General features: G+C 45.4%; 1 protein-coding gene across 3 annotated transcripts in view; it reads left to right on the plus strand.

Annotated features, from left to right (window-relative positions):
- The window catches only part of CCDC62 (coiled-coil domain containing 62), a 46167-nt gene that overhangs the window by 7619 nt on the left and 17618 nt on the right, over positions 1-20930 (plus strand). For 2 of the 3 annotated variants that reach the window (XM_088482176.1, XM_088482178.1), the window contains 5 exons: positions 2875-2976; positions 4186-4274; positions 13593-13681; positions 17742-17892; positions 19423-19539. In XM_088482176.1, coding sequence (XP_088338302.1) covers positions 2875-2976; positions 4186-4274; positions 13593-13681; positions 17742-17892; positions 19423-19539 — 548 coding nt within the window. The remainder of the gene's footprint in view (positions 1-2874; positions 2977-4185; positions 4275-13592; positions 13682-17741; positions 17893-19422; positions 19540-20930) is intronic. The other variant, XM_088482177.1, reaches the window with a different exon arrangement.

Below are 20930 nucleotides of genomic sequence, written 5' to 3' on the forward strand. Positions count from 1 at the left end.
CTGCCACTCGTAAGGACTATGATTATAATAAGAATATTATATTTCTCCAAACCACAATGGTTCACATTGTAAAAACTGCATATAATGAGATATTTATACTTTGTGTTAAATCCTTTTCTCCGAGTTCATTGGACGACATTGGATGTGCTGAGGTATATAGTGTAGTTTAGGAGTTGGGCACTTTCAAATTGACTTGCAAAAGCTCTAGCACCTCCCCTCTTGATACTTTGGAAGCCTTTAGTATAGCTTAGTATTTCTCTGATGAAGACCAGAGGACATAACAATCAGCTCAGAACAAGAGGGATAGGAGAAAGTAAAGTTTTCCATCAACAGGAGTGAACAGAAACAAACTGGAAATAAGAGCGGGGTTCTAGTGTCCCCCAAACGAACTCGGGAGAAGGACATAATGTAAAAATTTGCAGCACCTTGCTCACAAACTAACCTCTTTAAATGCTAAAACGTTGAATCCGTAGAATTTTGAGCAGGTATGCTCTGAAGACTAGGTGGTCATCCAACACAGATGCTCAGCCCTGGTACAATGCAGTACTGCCCACATGACACCCATCAATTTGGTACAATGTGCCATAACCAGTTCAGGGACATGCTTCCCAGCCTCAGTGTAAGCATGATAAATTACTAAAATGATCCACCTGGCAATGGTCTTTTTAGATGCCTACCAGTGAAGACTACGTTTCTGTTGAATAAGTGCATATTTCCATACACCACATTCCAGTGTTTCCATTGTCTCCCTATTGGATTACAGAGAAAAATACATCCAAGCCATCCCTTGTAGCGTTGCAGGGGAGTGTTCTTCATGCAGCTGTAACACCTGAATGGTTTAACTAAAGTGTACACGTTCCTGTGCTTGCTTCAGTTTCCAGATTATGTACAACCTAAATATCCACCACTACTCTTTGGACCAGCCTTCTCAGGACAAGACAAGGTGATAGCTGGATGATGACTTCCCCAGGAGTATGCATTCTCAATATAAACTTTGTCCTTCTACAATTCGCTTTAGCTAATTTGTGTATGACATGTGAAGGGTGTCAAGGTTTTTTTTGTACAGTATTTGTTCTGCCAGGGTGCAGGTATATCTTTGAATATAATTTCCCTACCTCTTAATTTGGAAAGGCCCAATTTAGGCTTCTGGGGTATGTTTAGGACAATACGTGAGAGAGAATTTCTCAAGTGAAGAGAGGATCTACATACTGGTAGCTTAAGTGTGTGTGTGTGTTAGTTACAAAAAGTAGATTATGAACTCCGCCGTGGCAGAGACTGGGTGATGAAATAGCCTATGTAAATCGCTGTGTATTATTTTGTTTTTTTTATAACAATTAAAAATAATAACTAAGACGGCAACAAGGTTGGAGCATTAGACAATTCAGAAACCCCTGCATAATCTTCCAAGTCTCTTTATCTGAGAGAGTATTTGTGATTCACTGATGTTGAATTGGAATGCCGGGTAATGTAGACTAATCATTTAGCGGCAATCCCTATCAAGCGGTTAAACAGCTTGTAAGGGCAATCTTTACCCCATTTTGACTAGATCAAAAATTCTGAATAGTCAAGCATACCAAGCCTGTTGTCCAGAATTAAATTCCCCTTTAAGACTAAACTTACTGTTTCCCCACCTTCCAGGACCCGCTTTCCTTCCCACCTTTTTCTTACTGTACAAACACTGTTCGCTCTCCTGTCATACAAGTCCACTGCCTAGGTGTCATCCTTAGCTCCTCTCTCTGCTTTATCCACCACTTTATAATGTTATCGCCCAATCCTGCCGCTTCAACCTCCTCAGCATCTCTAGTAGCCTCACCCAGGAGGGTAACTAAATCCTTTATTCATGCCCTTGTCGTTTCTTGCTTGTCTATTGTAACCTCCTTCTCTCTGGTTTTCCTCACTCCCACTTCTCCCCTCTTACATCTGTCTTCAATGCTGCATCTCGTCTTATCTTCCTTCCTGTTGGTTTAAGTCAACCTCTCCTCTTCAACTCATTCCTTTGCAGAATACAGTTTAAACTCCTTACCTTTGCCTTCAAAGCACTTCATTGTTCCTTTCCTTCCTACATCCCTGACCTCATCTCAGTCCACACTCCCCCTCACTCTTTCCGTTCTTCCAGTGACTGTCGCCTAGCGTCTGCAGTCATTACCTTCTGCATCCAAGATTTGTCCCGCGCTGCTCCCCTTCTCTGGTACTCACTCCCCTTCTCAATATGACTGTCTAACAGTCTGCACTGCTTCAAACGCTCTCTTAAAATGCACCTGTTCCTAAAAGCTCATCAGCGCTCATCTTTCTGCCCACCCAAATTGTTCTTCCCACTTCACCTCTCAGTTACGAGCAAGGAACCCTCACTCTTGTTCTCTCCCTGCACTGTCCATGTTCCCAGTCCACTCCCACTCATGGTTTTTGTCAACAATCCTTTCTATCTGCCCACCCCAGAGCAAGACTTTTATTGTGACTCAAAGTTGTCTGATTAGTCAATTCCCTTATACTGTTTTTGTACTATTGAAGTAGCTGTGTACTTATTTCTCTGAATGGTGCTACGGACATTTAGGAACACTATATAAATGAAGGATAATAATAATAATGTGTGTATTTATAGATAATTAGAGTTGTAAAATATTAGGCAAGTGACATTTATACACATTATATTGTAATACTGTAAAGCTATAATTTCTGTTCTATATACATTGAGGCTTATAAATGTGATATTCATGGAGAAAATCCAAATGCACATCATTGTCGGAATTCTACTTAAAAGTGGTTATATGCTACTCATGCCTGTTAAACTGTTCAATTTTTATTGATGCCCCATGGTGTCAAGAAACTTTTATTTTTACTGTATTCTCAATAGCGTACTGATTTATGTTGTTTAAGATGATCTTGGCCAAAAGACTGTGGAGAACAATGAGCAAAGGGAGGAGATTATTCGCCTAAAACAGGAAGGTGAATACGTGAAGGCCGAGCTGGTTTTCACAGGTTAGTAACATTCTCACTTTAAGTCTCAGCTTGTATTTTGTTTACATAGCTATTTGTTCTTCTGCTGTAGTGGAACTACGCCCCTGCCCTATATCACCCCTGCTTCTCCTAAATGTATGCTGAATCTGAAGTGTTCAGGGACTCTGCAGCAGCTGACACAGCTGCACTATGGCTTGTTGCCTTTAGCAGTCTGGCTGACTCCTGGACCACTCCTATTCCAGGGAAGTTCGATTATGTATTTTCTTTATTCTTCTCCACCTTTGCTTTATTGTGAAACTTTAGGGGTTAGCCGCTAGTCTTCTGTTGCAGTTTTCTAGCTTTTCTTCTTTTTCCTGGTACTCAGGAGTCAACACTTAAGACAAGGTGTCATTAGCCTCTCATCTTGGGGTGCATAGTGACACTGATCTGTAGAATGCCAGAATAAATTATTTCAGCAAATAGCCTGTGTGTCTGGGACTGTGTGTCCCAGTGCTTGAGACAACACCTAAGTAGGACCAGTACCTATCACAGTACTTAGTTTGTTTTTCATGATATCAATACCATTCAGATGCACAGAGAAGGGCCCAATTACATCATGAGCCAGCTTCTTCAACCAATCTATCTTAGAACCTGTTGGAAAGTTAATGGGCTTTCTGATTTATGGTTTCCAAAGTGTAAGCAAAGTCTTTATCTGCTGGCTTGATCATCCTTTATTTGCGCCAGGAGGAGACTGATTGTCTATCAGAGGGTCTGGAAACCTGTCTTGGAACTTACAGCTGCAGTGCTAAATGCAGTTTTAACGAAGGTTGTGTTTTTTGTTTGTTTTTTGTATCCCCTCAGCTTTTCTTCTTCTCTTGGTAAGCCTGGAAGAAAGGTTTTTGTAGAACGTTCACTTAGTCCAACTTAGACCAACCTAACATGTCAATGCACCCTATAGAATGCTTGGTTTCAAGTCTACCTTTTTGTTTACTGTGGTTGGAATGCAGACAACTGTATGTGTCCTTGTACAGCCCACTTTTTATTTTATATTTTTATTTTATTTTATTATATTTTATTTATTTTATATTTTTATTTTAATAATAAACGACCAGCGGGAGCGCGCATCGCTGGTCGTTTTAGACATTTTTGCAAATGATTGAATGATAACATTATCGTTCAAATATGTAGATTGGAGGGGTTAACATCAATAAATTGAATGCTCTCTGCATCTGTTTTTTATTTATTTTATAGGTGAAAGAGAGAGGCGTAAAGATCAGCTTCTTCAGCTGTCAAAATCCAAGCAAGACCGAACTGACACAGAATTGCAGAACCTGCGACAGGTGAGCCTAGAAAGTGGTGCTCTTTAATTTATATATTCCCAAATAATCACTTTAACTAAATCTGACCACTGATGTTGGAGTCTGTAAATTCTTCGCTGCATTTTAAAAAATAGATTTCTGATTATTATTAGAGAATTGGCTTTACCAAGCCCGCAGACCTATTATTATTATTATTATTATTCTCCTCCGACAGACGGGGTAGACGTGACACAGACTGGGTAGACAGTGAGGGAGCAGCAGGTTAGCATGAGAGCTGGAAGGCTTTGATGAAGTAGTGAGTCTTGAGAGCCAGTTTGAAGATTTGTGGAGAGTCTGAAGGAGAGAGCTCCAGAGTTAGGGAGCAGCATGAGCAAAATTTTAGAAGTGGAAGGAAGTAATCAGTTGGCAAAAGAGGCGCCAAGGATTTGTTGTGTGTAGTGGGCGGGCAGGAGTGTTAAGTGAGATGAAATCCGAGATGTAACTGGGAGAGGATTGGGTGAGGGCTTTGTAAGTAAGTGTAAAGCTGCCCACCCACTAGAAGACAGGCAGAAGACTACACGATTACGACATTGTAATCGTGCAGTTTTTTTGTCAGTCTGTGATGTGCCTGCACTGTACGACTACATCAATCATCTGCAAACATGCTGAACCTGACGTTATCGTCAGGTTATCCAGCATGTTTGCCCGATGATAGCTGTCTAAACATCTTCCTCACTGTCTACCCTATCTGTGTCACCCCTGTCTGTATCCCCCCCCTATAGAATGTAAGCTCTCAGGAGCAGGACCCTCTTCCCTTATGTGCTTTTTCCTTCCCTCACTCATCCGATCATCTACTCAAAACTCTCCACAAGGGCACTTAACACTTGGTAGCTGATGCCCTGCTGCTTTTTTGAGTGTTATGATCGCTGCTGCAATGTTTGTAAACTATGTTCTTATTCTGTATTGTCTTGTACATAAGTCGCTGTTTTACGAGTTTGCTCATTTGTTAATGTACTTTGTGAGGAGCTGCGGAACCCTTGTGGCGCCATATAAATAAAGGATAATAATAGACGACCAGCGGGAGCGCGCATCGCTGGTCGTTTTAGACATTTTTGCAAATGATTGAATGATAACATTATCGTTCAATCACTCAATTTAATCTTCTAGTGGATGGGCACCTTAAGAACTTTGAATTGGGTTCTGAAGGGGAAGGGGAGCCAGTGTAGGGCTTGTAGGAGAGGGGAGGCAGAAGTAGAACGTTTGGAGAGGAAGATGAGCCGAGCAGCAGCATTGAGGACAGATTGGAGTGGATAGAGGTGGGAGTCAGGGAGGCCAAATAAGAGGAGGTTACAATAGTCCAATCTGGAGATGACCAGTGAATGGATGAGGGTATTATTTGCCTTCAGGGTGTGAAAGGGTCTGATCCTGGAAATATTTTGAGATGGAAGTGGCAGGACTGTGAGAGCTACTGAATGTGTGGTTTAAAGGAGAGGGAAGAGTCAAGGATAACTCCAAAACAGCACAGAGGAGATACCTATAATGGTCCTTTTTGAGTTGGTGTACTTGTTGGACACAAATAATTATCAGTGAAACTGCAATTTCTACCTCAGGGTCCTTAGGGATCCACAGGGATACCTTGGGATATAGGGCTTGGCTCCAGCCATGGGCACCACAGAGTTAAAGATTTCCTCCCAGGATGCATCGGGCCCCCTCCTATACCCCGCCCCTAGGCCAAGGCACCTCAGTTTCAGTAGGTGCCTGGCCGAGAGCTGGTCATCGCAGAGGGGGGGCTGTGTATAACAGCCCCTGAAGATCTTCAAGAGCGGTAGCATAGGACTATCCAGCGGACGTCCATGCTACCGCTCCGACACCCCCGCCGGCGCCGACCACCGGTAGCGATCCTGGGAACTCGTCGGGCTCTTGGGTGTTCCCGCTAGCGGAACCCCCGGGGGCCTTGGACTGTGGCCGGATGTACGGGGGGCTACTTAAGGTAAGCAGCGGGCGTCTGCGGTAGGCGCCCGCTGAATCACAGTCCGGCATCCCCAGGGCTGGGGGCTCCCTGGGGACGGCAGTATAGTGGAGCCAGGCGGATGCCTGCGCGCTCCACTAGACCACCAGGGATACGGGGCTGGAGCGTTGCGAAACACGCTCCAGCATCCACGGGGGGTTAATGGCCTGCCAGGGGAGGATGCCTTCCCTGTAGCGCACAGGAGGCTCCTCCCCATCACTGCTCTCCGCCGCCTTACGCTGAGGTTTTGGCGGGCTGAGGCAGTGATCCTCCCCAGGCCCGCCTCCCTTCATCCTCCGGCGGCCATTTTCTGAGCAAAGACGCTGTGGTGCAGGGTGCGGAGCCTGGGTGCCCCTTACATACCTCTCCTCCCAGTATAAGGTCAGCGTATGTAGCGCTATCACTGCCAGGCTGTAAGTCTGTGTAAGTGATAGTGCATTTAGTGCAGGGTTTCTGCATTGTATGTGACCTTATGCTAGCGCTGTGTGTCTGATCTTTTCTCCTGTCAGCCATTTTACTATCCCTATTTCTTCCTCCTGACCAGCCCTCTCAGTGCCAGTACCTCACAGTTTTAGATTTATTTCTGTGAGAGGAGTGTCACATACCACTATGTCCAGTGAGGACTCTGTTAGAGGAGCACCTCTGCTATTTTCCTGCTCCAGATGTAAAGCAGGTGTGGGGGAGGGGGCGGTACTCCAGTATGGGTTATGTGCTGCATGTTTGGCCATCCCTGGTACCTCTGCTGTACCCAGCACCTCTCAGGAACCACCTTGGGCTTGTTTTGCACAAGCCCTGACTGTTCTTGTAAATAGGCTTGCAGCCCCTCCTATGTTTCCACAATTGGGGTTTGCACTGCAGGCGGTAGTCCCGCCTCCTGTTCTGGGAGTTCCAGGACCGATAGTAATGCAGTGCCCCCTGCAACATGTCCTTAATCAGACTGACCCAGGTTTGTCTGATTCTGGGGTGCGGAGCACTCAGCAGGATCAATCTAGACCTGCTAAAAGACCGTTATTGTCATATCCATCCGCTCAGGATGATGAAGATGACGACTCGCCTGATGAGGGCGAAATTGTAGATTTTTCGGACACTGACACTCCTCAAGTAGGGTCAGAAGCTAAGTCTAGTCTTTACATTCCAGGCCTCATACGGGCAGTCCGTGCGGCCATGGTAATTACTGACGACAACTTACCTGCAGCGCCTAGTCATGCTTATTTTAAAGAGGTTAAAGGAGCTGCAGCAGTATTCCTTCTATCTGGTCAGCTAGTTGATCACATGGAGGAGGCCTGGAAATCTCCAGGAAAAAGATTTCAACCTCACAAGCTCTGGCTCGTACATATCCCTTTGCAGAAGATTACTTCACTAAATGGGAGTCTCCTCATATGGATTCTCACGTGACGCGCTTAGTAAAGAGCGCAACTTTGCCTATGCCGTCTATGTCTTCTCTGACGGATACTACAGACCGTAAAGTGGAGGTGTGCCTAAAGTCTATCTATTCCCTTGCTGGAGGAGCATCTAGACCAGCTATGGCTGTCTGCTGGGTGGCCCAGGCTATGGAAAGGTGGGCGGACGCTTTGGAAGCATCATTTGCTTCTGAGGGTACCAGCGAACAGGTTGTGTTAGTGGGTAACCTTCGGGATTCCACTACGTACATTAACGAAGCAGCTTTGGATTTGAGCCTGCTTACTTCTAGGATTTCTGCGGCGGCTGTGGCCGCTCAACGCTCCTTGTGGTTACGTTCGTGGAGGGCAGACGCTGAATCCAAGAAAGGCTTGGAATGCTTACCCTACAATGGGCAGGTGCTGTTTGGACCAGCTTTGGACAAAATAGTGGACACTTTGGCGGCTCCCAAATCTGCACGTCTACCCTCAGCCCCGACTCCGTCTGGGTCTAAAAATCCGTCCTATCGCCCTCCGGGAAAACCTAGGGTTCAGTCTTTCCCGAGACCTTCAGGTCCCAAAAAGACTGCTAAGACCAAGAAGCAAGTTTGTAGTACCAGACGTCCAGCTGCCAAGCCGGACGACAAACTCTCAGCCTGATGGGTTGGGCCTCCCCTTGGGGGATCCCAAGGTGGGAGGCCGACTTCTGCAATACGCCCAGTGTTGGTTCAAAACCACCACAGACACTTGGGTAAGGGAGGTGGTATCTCAGGGATATGCCCTCTCCTTCCGCAGAAGGCCTCCTCATCAGTTCTTTGTAACAGCTCGTCCTTCAGATCCAACGAAGGCTCTAGCAATCCAAGAGTCGGTGCGTTCTATGCTTCAGATGGGAGTAATAGTACCTGTTCCGTTATCCCTGAGAGGGACCGGATATTACTACAACCTTTTTCTGGTTCAAAAACCAAATGGATCATACCGACCTATACTCAACCTCAAGTCCCTGAACAAGTTTTTAAGGGTCCCTCGGTTCCGAATGGAGACTCTGCTTTCTATTGTTTTAGCTATGCAGCCTGGGGATTTTATGGTGTCCCTGGATATTCAGGATGCTTACCTGCATATCCCCATTGCCAGGGTTCATCAGCGTTACCTCAGATTTACAGTGTCTGACCTCCATTACCAGTTTCAGGCTCTACCGTTTGGCCTTTCCACGGCTCCTCGGGTCTTCACAAAAGTAATGGCGGTCATGGCGGCACACCTGCGGTTTCAGGGAGTTCGCCTGTTACCTTACTTGGACGACCTTGTTGTTGGCAGGGTCGCCACAAGTCCTTTGCAGCCATCTACAACTGACAATATCTGTATTGCAAGCTCACGGTTGGATAGTGAATTGGAAGTCCTCTCTAATTCCTTCTCAGAGAATGGTCCATCTCGGGGCATTGTTGGACTCTCAGCAACAGAGGATCTTCTTGACAGAGGAAAAGATAGCCCTGTTGCAGTCCAAGATACGCAGTGTTCTAAGCAGTCGCCGAGTGTCTCTTCTCTCAGCGATGAAGTTACTGGGTTCCATGGTGTCAACATTCGACATGGTGGAGTATGCCCAGTTCCATTCCAGGCCTCTACAAATGTTGATCCTGTCCAGATGGGACAGAAATCCCCGTCGAATAAAGACGCAGATGATCAGGCTCACTCCGGAAGTGCGCCTTTCTTTGACGTGGTGGTTACAAAAGTCTCATCTCCGCAGGGGACGTCAGTTTTGGATTTCAGATTGGGTCCTTCTAACAACGGATGCCGATCAATATATTGGAAATTCGAGCAGTGTTCAGGGCGCTGCAGCATGCAAGACCGTTTCTGCTGGGGAAACCTGTGCAGGTTCAGTCAGACAACGCCACCACGGTGGCTTACCTAAATCGTCAGGGAGGAACTCGAAGCCAAGCGGCTCTAAGGGAGGTGTCTCGCATTCTGACTTGGGCAGAAGGCAATCTTCCGGCCATTTCGGCCGTCTTCATTCCGGGTGTGCTCAACTGGGAGGCGGACTTCCTCAGCCGCCACGATGTACACCCGGGGGAATGGTCTCTTCACCAGGAGGTGTTCCAACTCCTGGTGGACAAGTGGGGTCTTCCCGAAATAGACCTCATGGCCTCCAGACACAACCGCAAGCTGTGGGCGTATGGATCCCGAACAAGAGACGCAGGAGCTCTCCTGGTGGACGCTCTGTCGGCACGATGGAACTTCCAATTCGCGTACCTGTTTCCTCCATTCTCCCTGCTGCCTCGAGTAATTCGAAAGTTCAGGCAGGAAGGAGGCAAGATCCTGCTGGTGGCCCCTGCGTGGCCCAGAAGGAGTTGGTACTCGGATCTCCAGTGTCTATCCATCGACACTCCTTGGCTGTTACCTCAGAGACCGGACCTATTGTCTCACGGTCCATGTCTCTACCCAGACCTGAGTCGGCTATGTGTGACGGCGTGGCTCTTGAGACTTCCCTCTTGAGGTCCAAGGGTTTCTCTAGAGCGGTGGTCAATACCATGTTACATGCTCGTAAGCCGGCTTCAGCTAGAATTTATCACAGGGTGTGGCATACCTATTTTGAGTGGTGTCGCCCTAAAGCGTACGATCCTCACGAGTTTAGAATATCGAGAGTGTTGGCTTTCCTTCAGGCAGGCTTGGATTTAGGTCTACGCCTTGCTTCACTGAAGGTGCATGTTTCTGTCCTGTCGGATTGCTACGCTGCCTGATATCCGTACCTTTATGCAGGGTGTCCTTCGCATCCAGCCTCCCTATGTCCATCCGGTAGCTCCATGGGATCTGGCTGTGGTCCTGAAGGCGCTACAGGATCCGCCATTTGAACCTCTGGGTTCTGTGGATCTGAAATGGCTTACGGCAAAAACAGTTCCTTTTGGCTGTTGCTTCAGCCAGAAGGGTGTAGGATTTGGGGGCTCTTTCGTGTCGTCCCCCTTTTCTAATTTTTCATTCGGATAGGGCGGTACTTCTTACCCGTCCCGAATTCCTTCCTAAAGTGGTGTCTAGTTTCCACATTAACGAGGAAATTGTGGTCCCAGCCTTTCATTCATCTGATCTCACAGCTGGTGAGGCTTCTTTGGATGTGGTACGGGCTCTGCGGATTTACGTGGACTGTACCAGTTCTTTGAGAAAATCGTACTCTTTGTTTGTCCTATATGGATTTCATAAGTGGGGTTGGCCTGCCAATAAACAGACTTTGGCACGCTGGATCTGCATGGCGATCTCTGAGGCATACACTCATGTGAAAGCTCATTCTACAAGATCTGTGGGACCTTCGTGGGCAGCTCGATGTGGCGCCTCAGCTGTTCAGCTTTGTAAGGCGGCCACGTGGTCCACTGTCCATACTTTCGTCAAGCATTACACCTTTGACACATTTGCTTCGCAGGATGCTTCCTTCGGGCGGCGGATTCTCCTCTCTGCACAGGAGCGTCCCCTCCCTTGAAGGTTACTGCTTTGGGACATCCCCAAGGTATCCCTATAGATTCCTAAGGACCCTGAGGTAGAAAACAGGAGATATGGTAAGAACTTACCTTTGTTATCTCCGTTTCTACGAAGTCCTTAGGGTCCACAGGGCGCCCGCCCTGACGCCCTGTGCTTCCGTAGGGTGTTGTACTGGTCACCAGTTTCTGTCTCCCTTTTCTATGAGAATGTGAATCTTGTGTGTTCCAGACTTTCTTCTTCCTTTTTCCTCTCTCCCGGCCTATGGCTTGATACTAAAACCGAGGTGCCTGGGGGCAGGGTATAGGAGGGGTCCCGGTGCATCCTGGGAGGAAATCTTTAACTCTGTGGTGCCCATGGCTGGAGCCAAGCCCTATACCCCAAGGTATTCCTGTGGACCCTAAGGACTTCGTAGAAACGGAGATAACAAAGGTAAGTTCTTACCATATCTCCTGTTTTCACCCTTCATGTGCTAATAGATGTTTATAAATTCACTAAACTTCACAAACTTTTGCTCTTTAGGATTAAAACATCCTTTATAGATTAGGGCCTTGCATAACACCATTACCTGACTCCAGCTGTCTCCTGCCGTCATCATTTTAAAGTGAAGATGTCCTGCTAGTGTGAAAGCATATAGATTTGTATATGGGAAGTCATTCAAAGTTATAGTGACTATTTACCTGGATGTTGGTTCAACATTTTTGAATATGTAGATTTGCCACATGCATAGCTGTGCCTGGTTTGCCGCTAACTTTACACTTGGTTTCCTAGCTGCCATCATTATCCATGTGCATGTGTACCAGCCCTCTCTTGTGCTAAAGGTCTGTGTGAAAACAGGCGTATTTATGCAAACACTTAACTCTGCATATCCCACAGTACCGTCCACATGTCCTCTCTGATGTTAACCTGCGTGAGAATGCCCCGTTACAGCCCAGCTATGCCCCTTCAGTTGCAAGTAGACACGCATTACCATTGGTTGGGTACGTTTGCTATCAAGGCATGAGCAATGAGAAAACATGCCCCACAAATTGATTTGAGTTTAGCTGTGCTTCAGCCCCTAAATTGGTCCTGATGAGGTGCATGATAATCAAATCATCAAAAGGAATTCACTAATACCCAGGCATCTAGGAAGAATGCAGTCAGGAACTCACTGTTCCATACTACAGTTGTAAGCCAGAAATTATCCTCCTGTTTAGTGTGAGCTGGATCTCGTACAATCTTGACTACCTACCTGTGAGGCCAAAGTGGACAGTGATCCTGATGTTCAGCACTAAGGCCAAGTTGCAGGATCTGGCTGTTTTGTAATAAGGATGTGCAGGCTCGGATTAGTTCGTATTTTCCCGCCAAATTCTGATTTTTCTTTCTTTTTTTTTTTTTCCCCGCCAAAATTCGGGTCTTAGAAAGAGGTAAAACGTCATGGACAAACATCATCTTTCATTGACTTTTGTCCAGGTATAATGATGTTTGTCCATGAAAGATGTCGTTTTGGCTCTTTCTGAGAACCGATTTTTGGCGGGAAAAATCTGAATTTAGCGGGAAAATCTGAACTAATCCGAGCTTGCACATCCCTAGTTTGTAGTCAGTTTAAACAATCTGCTGGCATGTCCACTATAAAATCACACAATTAAAAAACCAAAAATTGCTATTGATCCACTTGGCTGTAAATGAGACTGTCTCCTGTCTAGTATGAATATCTCTCTCAGAATTGTAGATCTCAGACACAGCTTCTTATACTCATTGATATATCAAAATGTTTACAGAATATACTATTAACTACCTATTACAATGTAGGTTAACACCTTTCTACATACGTTATGCTAATTATTTCATTAAATCTAATAATTCAATATCATATTATTGATTAGATGCAAACAAGTGAACTATACTAAGGCCCATTTCTCATATACTCAGGAGTTCTCAATGGGTTGGGTATGGGATGCCAGGCTCAGGATCCAGAGGGTCAGAATGATAACACTGGTATCCCGTCAGCGTTGGGATGCAGACACCTGCAGTCTAACCATAACCATTCCCCTAGTGCCTAACTCTAATCCTCCCCCTAGTGCCTAACCCCAATATTTACCATTCGGATGCTGGCGCCAGGATTCTGGCTGTCGAGATTCTGGCACCAGCATTTTGAGCTCCGGCATCCCACCAGCAGGGATATAAACTACGTCCCGTTCTCAGCTATGTTTTTATTATAGCCAACACACAATAATAATATGAAGTGTTTCATACAAATGTTCTCAGAGAAAATCTTTTATAGACACTTTTACCTGTGTACAAGATGGCTTCCAACTTCCATTTCAAATGAACAATAAACTACCCATCTGAAGTATATAATTTTGTTAGTGGTTTATAGAGCATTTTACAGTAGGATACATTTGCTTTAAATATGCTTTTAAAAGTATGAAAATGTATTTAATTTGTATTTTTGCATTTGACTCTTGTTTGTTTGTGATGAAGCAGCCTGTAGTGTCTATAGTTCAGCATGTATAGGTCCTGTGTGTTGTCTTCTCACAACAGATTTACATGAAGCAACAGCATGACCTGCAGTTTCTGTACCTGACTTTGGAGAGCTCACATGATAAGATACATGCTCAAGTTGATGTCAGGTAAGCAAAAATACCAATTCGACAACATCACGTTGATCTCTATTTATCATGAAAGGGGATTGTGATAGAGACCCATCGTTTGTTATCCTCTCAGTTCCCATCATTATTAAGAAGTGGCTTAATCATTAGATGGACGTGATTCAGCCAAAAACTAGAAGCCTAAGCTGTGCAAGAAAGGAGCTGATGCAGAGTTGAACGCAAGTGAGCGCATTCAACTATGGGCGACACAGTCATACACAACACACTAGCATCTCCCCCCCCCCCCCCCCCCCAAACAAGGAAAATAACACATACTTTGGCCCCCTTAAGAAAAAAATGAAACCCTTTCATTGTCCTCACAGGAGAAATAAAGGCACGCATTCAGTACCCCCACAGGAAATAAATAAAACGCACATTCATAGCCCAAGCCCTGACCTGTCAGACTCGCACAGTAGCATGCAGATTCATGACCAATTATCTCACGCCTCGTCACCGTAGGTCACGGCCCGAGCCACATATGAGCCATCCGGAAAAGCACAGTGCTGCCCGGGCCAAAAGTTAGAACTGGCTGTGGAGGGCGCTGTGGCGGCTGTGCCGGATTGCCGCTAGGCTCACCAGTTATTGGTCCAAGATAACGGCCACACTGCATATGGTGTGGCACCCCCTTGCGCCCATTCCACTCTAATGACCCTCGAGCCAGCCCTGCTCCAGGGATTGGTCTGGTCCAAATATACACTGATAATGATGGCTTTGAAATAAAGCATATGAATTTGGTCAGTCTAGTTGCAGAGCTGTATGCAACTGAGCAGATTGACGAATGTCTGCATTTCTCTCTGTGCACCCAGTACCCGTGTAAGTATGGTGACTTGCGTTCTGCTCTGCACCGACCCTTATATACTTGAATGTTTTAGAATATGTTTCAGAAAATATACTTCACACACACCTTGTAATTTTATAAATGAAAAAGTCATTTAACTCAGTAAATGTGTATGTTAGCAATTCTTTTTTTTAAATTGTGTTTATTTGTAGATTTTGAAAGTTACGCCCACAGACACACATGGAACAGAATAAACAGGAGACATGACCCAATGCATGTAGATTACAAAGATCTGGTATAGATGAGGATAAAGAGAGAAAAATAAAATATAGACCAAATATAAGAAACCCCATTGTGACATAATATAAAAACAGAATTTGTGGCTGGCGAGATATGAAGCATAGCAGGAAAAACAAACTGTGAAGAATGTCATTTTACCATAGACAATAAAAAAAAAAAGCAAATCGTAGCTTACACTTTACAAAAAGCAGACCTGTACATAAACACTGTAAGTCAAGTTAACAACTAAATGAGTACCCCAAGGCGCCATCCTTGTTCCCCAATGCACCATCTAGGCCCCAGCACCAAAAAATCAAAAGAATAATTGAGGGTAAATACCAATAGAATAAAGAGAAGCTCCATTCAAAAGAAAGGATCAGTCTAATTCTGAAATATGATAACCCAAATAGGAGACACTGCAGTACCTAACAAAGGATTGGGCCCCTCAAATATTAACCTGTCTCAATCCAACACTAGTAAAGCAAGAAATTACCAGACTATTAAAAAAGATCAAGAAATAGAACCCACAGTAGTCATTATCTCACTAGAACTTGGACAACAAAATATAACAATAGACAACCACCTCCTAGTTCACCCCACCCTGTATACCATATCATCAACATATGGCACACCTGGATCCCCAAACAGAAACCCCACCACCTTGCTACACTACCTAATCCCCCAACTCAAGAAAATAAGGGCCACTACACCCGAGTACCCAAAGGCCATGGAGCATCCATCTCAAGATAAATAGGACAACAAAGAGACTCCCAAAGGTAACAATCTAAAATATCCCAACCAAGCCTAAAATTTAAACAAACAGAAAAACCAGGAGAATAGGAACACAGGTTAAAGAGTAAACCTAAACGTAACTCAGTACTAGTGGATAAGAAAAATATGACCGTATCAAAATATTCAAATCGCATGTAAAAGCAAATGCAACTAATAAAGCATTAATAAGGCAAGCAGACAATTTCTAACAAGAATAATTAAAATGCATTTAAAATAGGCTAAAGGCCCCCATACATGGTGCGATATGCACCTTGCGATGCGACGGCCGATCCGACGGCAGACATATTGGGCTGTCCCCACACACGGAGCGATCCGCTGCTCAATATGCTTGCACCACCCTTACCCCCACATAGCGCTGTATTGGTTCGCACATCACACCACCAGATCTTATGTGCAGCATGTAAGATCTGGAGGTGCGATGTACGATCCCACGGGAGGGTGCACTGGCCGATATCATGTCCACACACGGTACGATATAGCAGCGATATCGTACCATTCCGTCGGATCGGCGGCTATATCGCACCGTGTATGGGGGGGGCCTTAAGAGGTGCATCCCATCCTGGAGTCCACAGTCCAAACCAGACAATCAACGAGTATCTTCTCGGGTTCTGTAAATGAAGCCATGTTGCTACTTTTATAGGAATAGATATCAGTCCAGGGGCCCATGATCACGAGGGAACAGCAAATCCTGACAGGACGCGGTTTCCCGCGGAGAATTGGAGAAGTGAGTTCGGCCACCTGAGACAACTCCCAAACTGGCAGGAAATAGCATAGAGTAGGAAAGTGCCTTTTCACTTGAAGAAATTGGGACCTCTGGGCTTCTGGACATCAGATGAAAAGTCTCGGTTCTGGCAAGACGAAGCACAGCATCACAGCCCCTGTAGTGAAGAACCTGCGCAATAAATGGCCTCAGAGGAGCACCTGGGGGGAGGACCCAGGTTACTATACGATGGGCCTGCTCCACAAGAATTGTTCAGGGTTAGCACCCTCCAGACTTTTCAGATAGGCCATGCAGACTGATATTATTCCGGCGAAGATGGCCCTCCAAAGCGATAAACTTTTGCTGACATGCATTCATCTGAGACTAAGGTGGCTAGGAACAGGGGCACTGTTATCCTCCAAAGTGGAAATATGGTTCTCAGTCCATCCCCTTATTTTTGCACATCTTGACAAATAAGGTACAGATCAATATGTACCTCGGCCACGCAATGCATGACACGTTTTTCTATGTCAGCAATAGCCTGCAAAAGCTGCTTCATAGTAACAGCAGGGGTCTCGGAGAGTGGTTCAGAGGATTGTAAAGGTAATGAAGTTGGCTGGGTCATGGAGTAGATGGACCAGAGTCCAGTGAAGGAACAGAGCAGAATAACTTTTCAAGCCTGGCAGCCCTACAATTACCGACTCCTCAGGAAAGTACAGTAGATGGAAGGACCAACAGCAACCGGGACTATAGTTGCCAAGTATGTGCAGGTAGTAAACACTAGGAGGGTAGCAGTAAGCAATCCAGCACCACAGAGATAATGAAGGAGATTGAAAAATGAAGTGCAGACCCGCAGACAACTATCACCAGGAAACAAGCTGTACCACGTACCAAACTACAAGATAGTCCTCCTCGGCAAGAAAATACCAAGTCCAGCAAAGCACACATGGATTAATATAACAGCAGAGAATAAAGGCACTCACATGGTCCCACTGAAATGTACAAATAGCAGGGTCCCTCCTCTGTCGATATTGCAGCCCCAGGGAACAGAGCACAATGGGGTTCATGCTCCAGGAGGACTTCAGGAGACAGTGCTAGGACCAGATTAGCCAAAACCAGACAAAGGACAGTCGGGACACCCCTGGACCACTACAGAGGCAGCTGAGCCAAGTAAGATATGGCAGGATGCTCGAGTCGGCAGCAGGATGTAACATCAGGAGAATCAGGCTGGAGAGCACGATGGCTGGCGCCCTACTCCATGCCTGTCTAGGCCACTACCCCAGTTAGCTATTCTTTTATAGGCATAACATTTAAATGCTTTTTGTGATTGTGGGAAATGGCAGTGATACATGTGTTGATTTCCTCCTTACTGAGGAATTTTCACATCAAGGACATATTCTTTGTAAACTTATGCACAATTTACCAGGGACAACGTGATCATCAAAAAATGTTGCACATAGGAATATATTGATGCATCTGCTTTATTTTTCTAGCAGCGGTCCATTAGACATCAAATCTTTGGACTCTACTGAAAGAGATGGATTTGTAGGTAGCAGACTGAACCTCCACTCTGACTTTTTGCCAGACCTAAAAATGCCACTAATGCAGTCAACCCTCAAAGACTCAGGAAATCTCAGATGCCAAGTGAGTGTTTTTACATCACATATGGTAAATTGTAATGCATCCATTAGAAACATGTGAACATGCAAATACATAATTTTTTTCCCCCTTATCTTCAAACTATTCACAAACGTTGAGAAAGATGACTGTACATAATTTACAAGGTTAACAACCGTTTCTAGCTACAGTTCCTGACAAAATAGGGAATTATATATATTGTTTATCATTCCTTGTTTCCTGAAAGACAGCGTCTGTTCCTTCAGATACTTCTACCTGCCTTTGTTATTAAGTGGTAGAACATCATTCTTCTTTCAGTCTTCATCTGCTGATTATCTGTAGCAGCTTTGAATATACTTGCAGAGACACTTGGATTTTCCTGCAATTCAACAGTTGTTCAGGGAGCAAATCAGAGTTTGGCGGATTTAGCGTTCCCTTGCACCAACAATCAAAGCCTTCTAAAATGATAGTCCTGCGCTCTTCATCTTCTCCTTAAAACTGTAAGAGCGTCCTGTATTTCTTTAATGAGAACCTAACACAAAACCACTCCCCCCACGACCCTATATAGAGTGTCCTTGTGAACGAGGACAAATAATCCTCCATTTCCATGACTCTCGAAATTGTGAAATACTTTTAAAGGAGATGCAGGTAAGTGTCAAAACAAGGAATCCTTGGAGAACATAAGGGAAAATCTGTTCCCATATTTAAATACATGATGGACATTTTAAATGAAGGATAGAAACAACCCAATGGACATACTGTATTTCCCAAGGAGTATGCTTACGTGTAGACAGAGGCAGTGCGTAAACAGAGAGAGTTGTCTTGAGAACCCTTTAAGGCAAAATGGAACAATAGAAAGTATGACAAATACTTTGTGACTGCCAGTGGTAAGCAGTGCTATAATACAATTCACTTATTTTATAGATGTATATACTAGAGACCATGACCATGGCTCCGTGACCCCCTTTATTGGAAGGCAGGTGATTAGTACCAGTGTCCCTGAGTGCAACCACCATTTTTAAGAGTAAGTGCATGGACTTGCATGCCAAGATTGCGATATTTTTAGATGTGTGTGGTTGCACCCTCTGATAAGAACTGGGAGAAAAGGGTATGTTCCATGTTGGGCGCTTGCTAGGTGCATGAATGCATCTACATTAGTTCGTGAGTATGTTTGTATATAGAAAACTCTCCAAGTTTGTAGTATCATTAAAGGTTTTAGTGGCAAGCAGACATGCGGCCGGCTGTATTTCATACCGATTCCACCATAATAGTGCTACCATGGTAGCAGCTACAATAACAATCGCGTCGGACCTCAAATCACCCCTATTGACCGGTAATTCCTTTTACTCTGAATACTCCATGGCAGCCCAGGCTTCCCTCTTATATTGTTTTAGACATTATCTTATTTAGAGACCGCTTAGGAAGCCTTTTGAAGACGGAGTATCTGTATATTATAGTTGTGCCATAAAAATGTATAATTGTTTTACATACTATAAATTGGTAGTGCATGGCCTATTCATGAAAGAATATTATTGAATTTGTTCTTTTACTTGGCAGCAATTGTGTTCTCCAACATCTAAGCTGCAGCGTTTATTGATGGAGTCTCGTCAGATGGTGGCAGATCTAGAACTGGGCTCTCTACTCTCTGGTCCTTACTGCAGCTCTAGCAAGCTAGTAAGTCACAAAGTAATAATAGAGATAACTTGGGAAAATTGCATTGTGGGTTGCTTGCCATAGTTGCAAACATTTTTATAAAAGAACCATAATTAATTAATTAACTTTTTGCTAATTGCTTTCTTTTCTACTTCAGGGTCCATAGGGGGTCCACAGGGTTGACCTTGGGGTATAGGTTGGGAACCAAATCCGGGCACCACGCAGTTAAAGCTTTTAGCTCCCAGGATGCACTTGGGTCCACTCTCCCTATAACCCCGCCCCCCAGCCAGAGGCACCTCAGTTTAAGTTGGTGCCCGGCCGGAGTCGGGTCACCGTTACTGCAGGGGGGCTGCTTAGCAGCCTCTAAGCTTAAAAGAGTTTTGTTTTATTATTTTTTTACTACTCTTCAGAGCGGCAGCATCAGACTGTCCAATGGACGTCTGAGCTGCCGCTCCTACACCCCGCCGGCGCTGCGACGCCAGTACAGATCTGGGGATCGCAGCGGGACCCCAGAGTCTGTACTAGCCGGGCTCTGGAGGAATCCCTGGGCTGCTGCCGGATCGACGGGGACAGGTAAGTCGCGTGGTCACCGCTTGCGGTGACCCGCGTGTACATGCAGCCTTATGCCTCCGGTCTCTGGGGACAGACCGGAGGCGCTAGCGGTGGCGGCGGGCTCCCCCTCCATGGAGGCATACCCCGCGTGTCCACAGCCCACCAAGGATTATAGCGGCAGCGGGAGCCGGCATCCCGGGGGGTCAATTGCTAGCCAGGGGAGGAAGCCTTCCCTGTCTAGCGGCTCCTCCCCTCAGCTCAGCGCGCCTTTCAATACTACAGTCTGGCGTCGCTGAGCTGCTTCCTCCGCGGGCCACGCTTCTTCTGAGGTCTCCAGTGGCCATTTTCTCTCTGTGGTGCTGCAGAACTCTTAGGATGTCAGTGAGCCCAGTCCCCCTGCGTACCTGGCCATTTTGGGTGAGTGTACACAGCGCTATAGCCTTCCCAGACACTGAATCTGGGCAGTTGAATGTAGCGACATTGTGCAGTATATTATATGTCATGCTTATGTATGTATATATATTTTTCTGCATTGTATGTGACTTATGCTAGTGCTGACTGTCTGCTTTTTCTCTCACCTGTCAGTGTATATCTATCCCTTTTCTTTATCTGCCCTAATACAGGTGTACCTGGGGTGGTTCTGAGACCTCACATATATATATTTGTTAATATCTGTGAGGTTTGTCACATACTGTTGCGTGCTGCACGTTGCCATATTTTAGATGGAACTGTGAGTTGCGTACGCTGATAATGGGTTCCTGCAGCTAATCTTAGCGTCAGTCAGGACCGGTATGGCGCTGCTTAATATTTCCGTCAAGATAGTCAGATATATCTGACCAGGAGATTGCACACGATACTGC

The sequence above is a fragment of the Taudactylus pleione genome, unplaced genomic scaffold (assembly GCF_031769625.1).
Source record: "Taudactylus pleione unplaced genomic scaffold, aTauple2 ptg000282l, whole genome shotgun sequence".
NCBI lineage: Eukaryota > Metazoa > Chordata > Amphibia > Anura > Myobatrachidae > Taudactylus > Taudactylus pleione.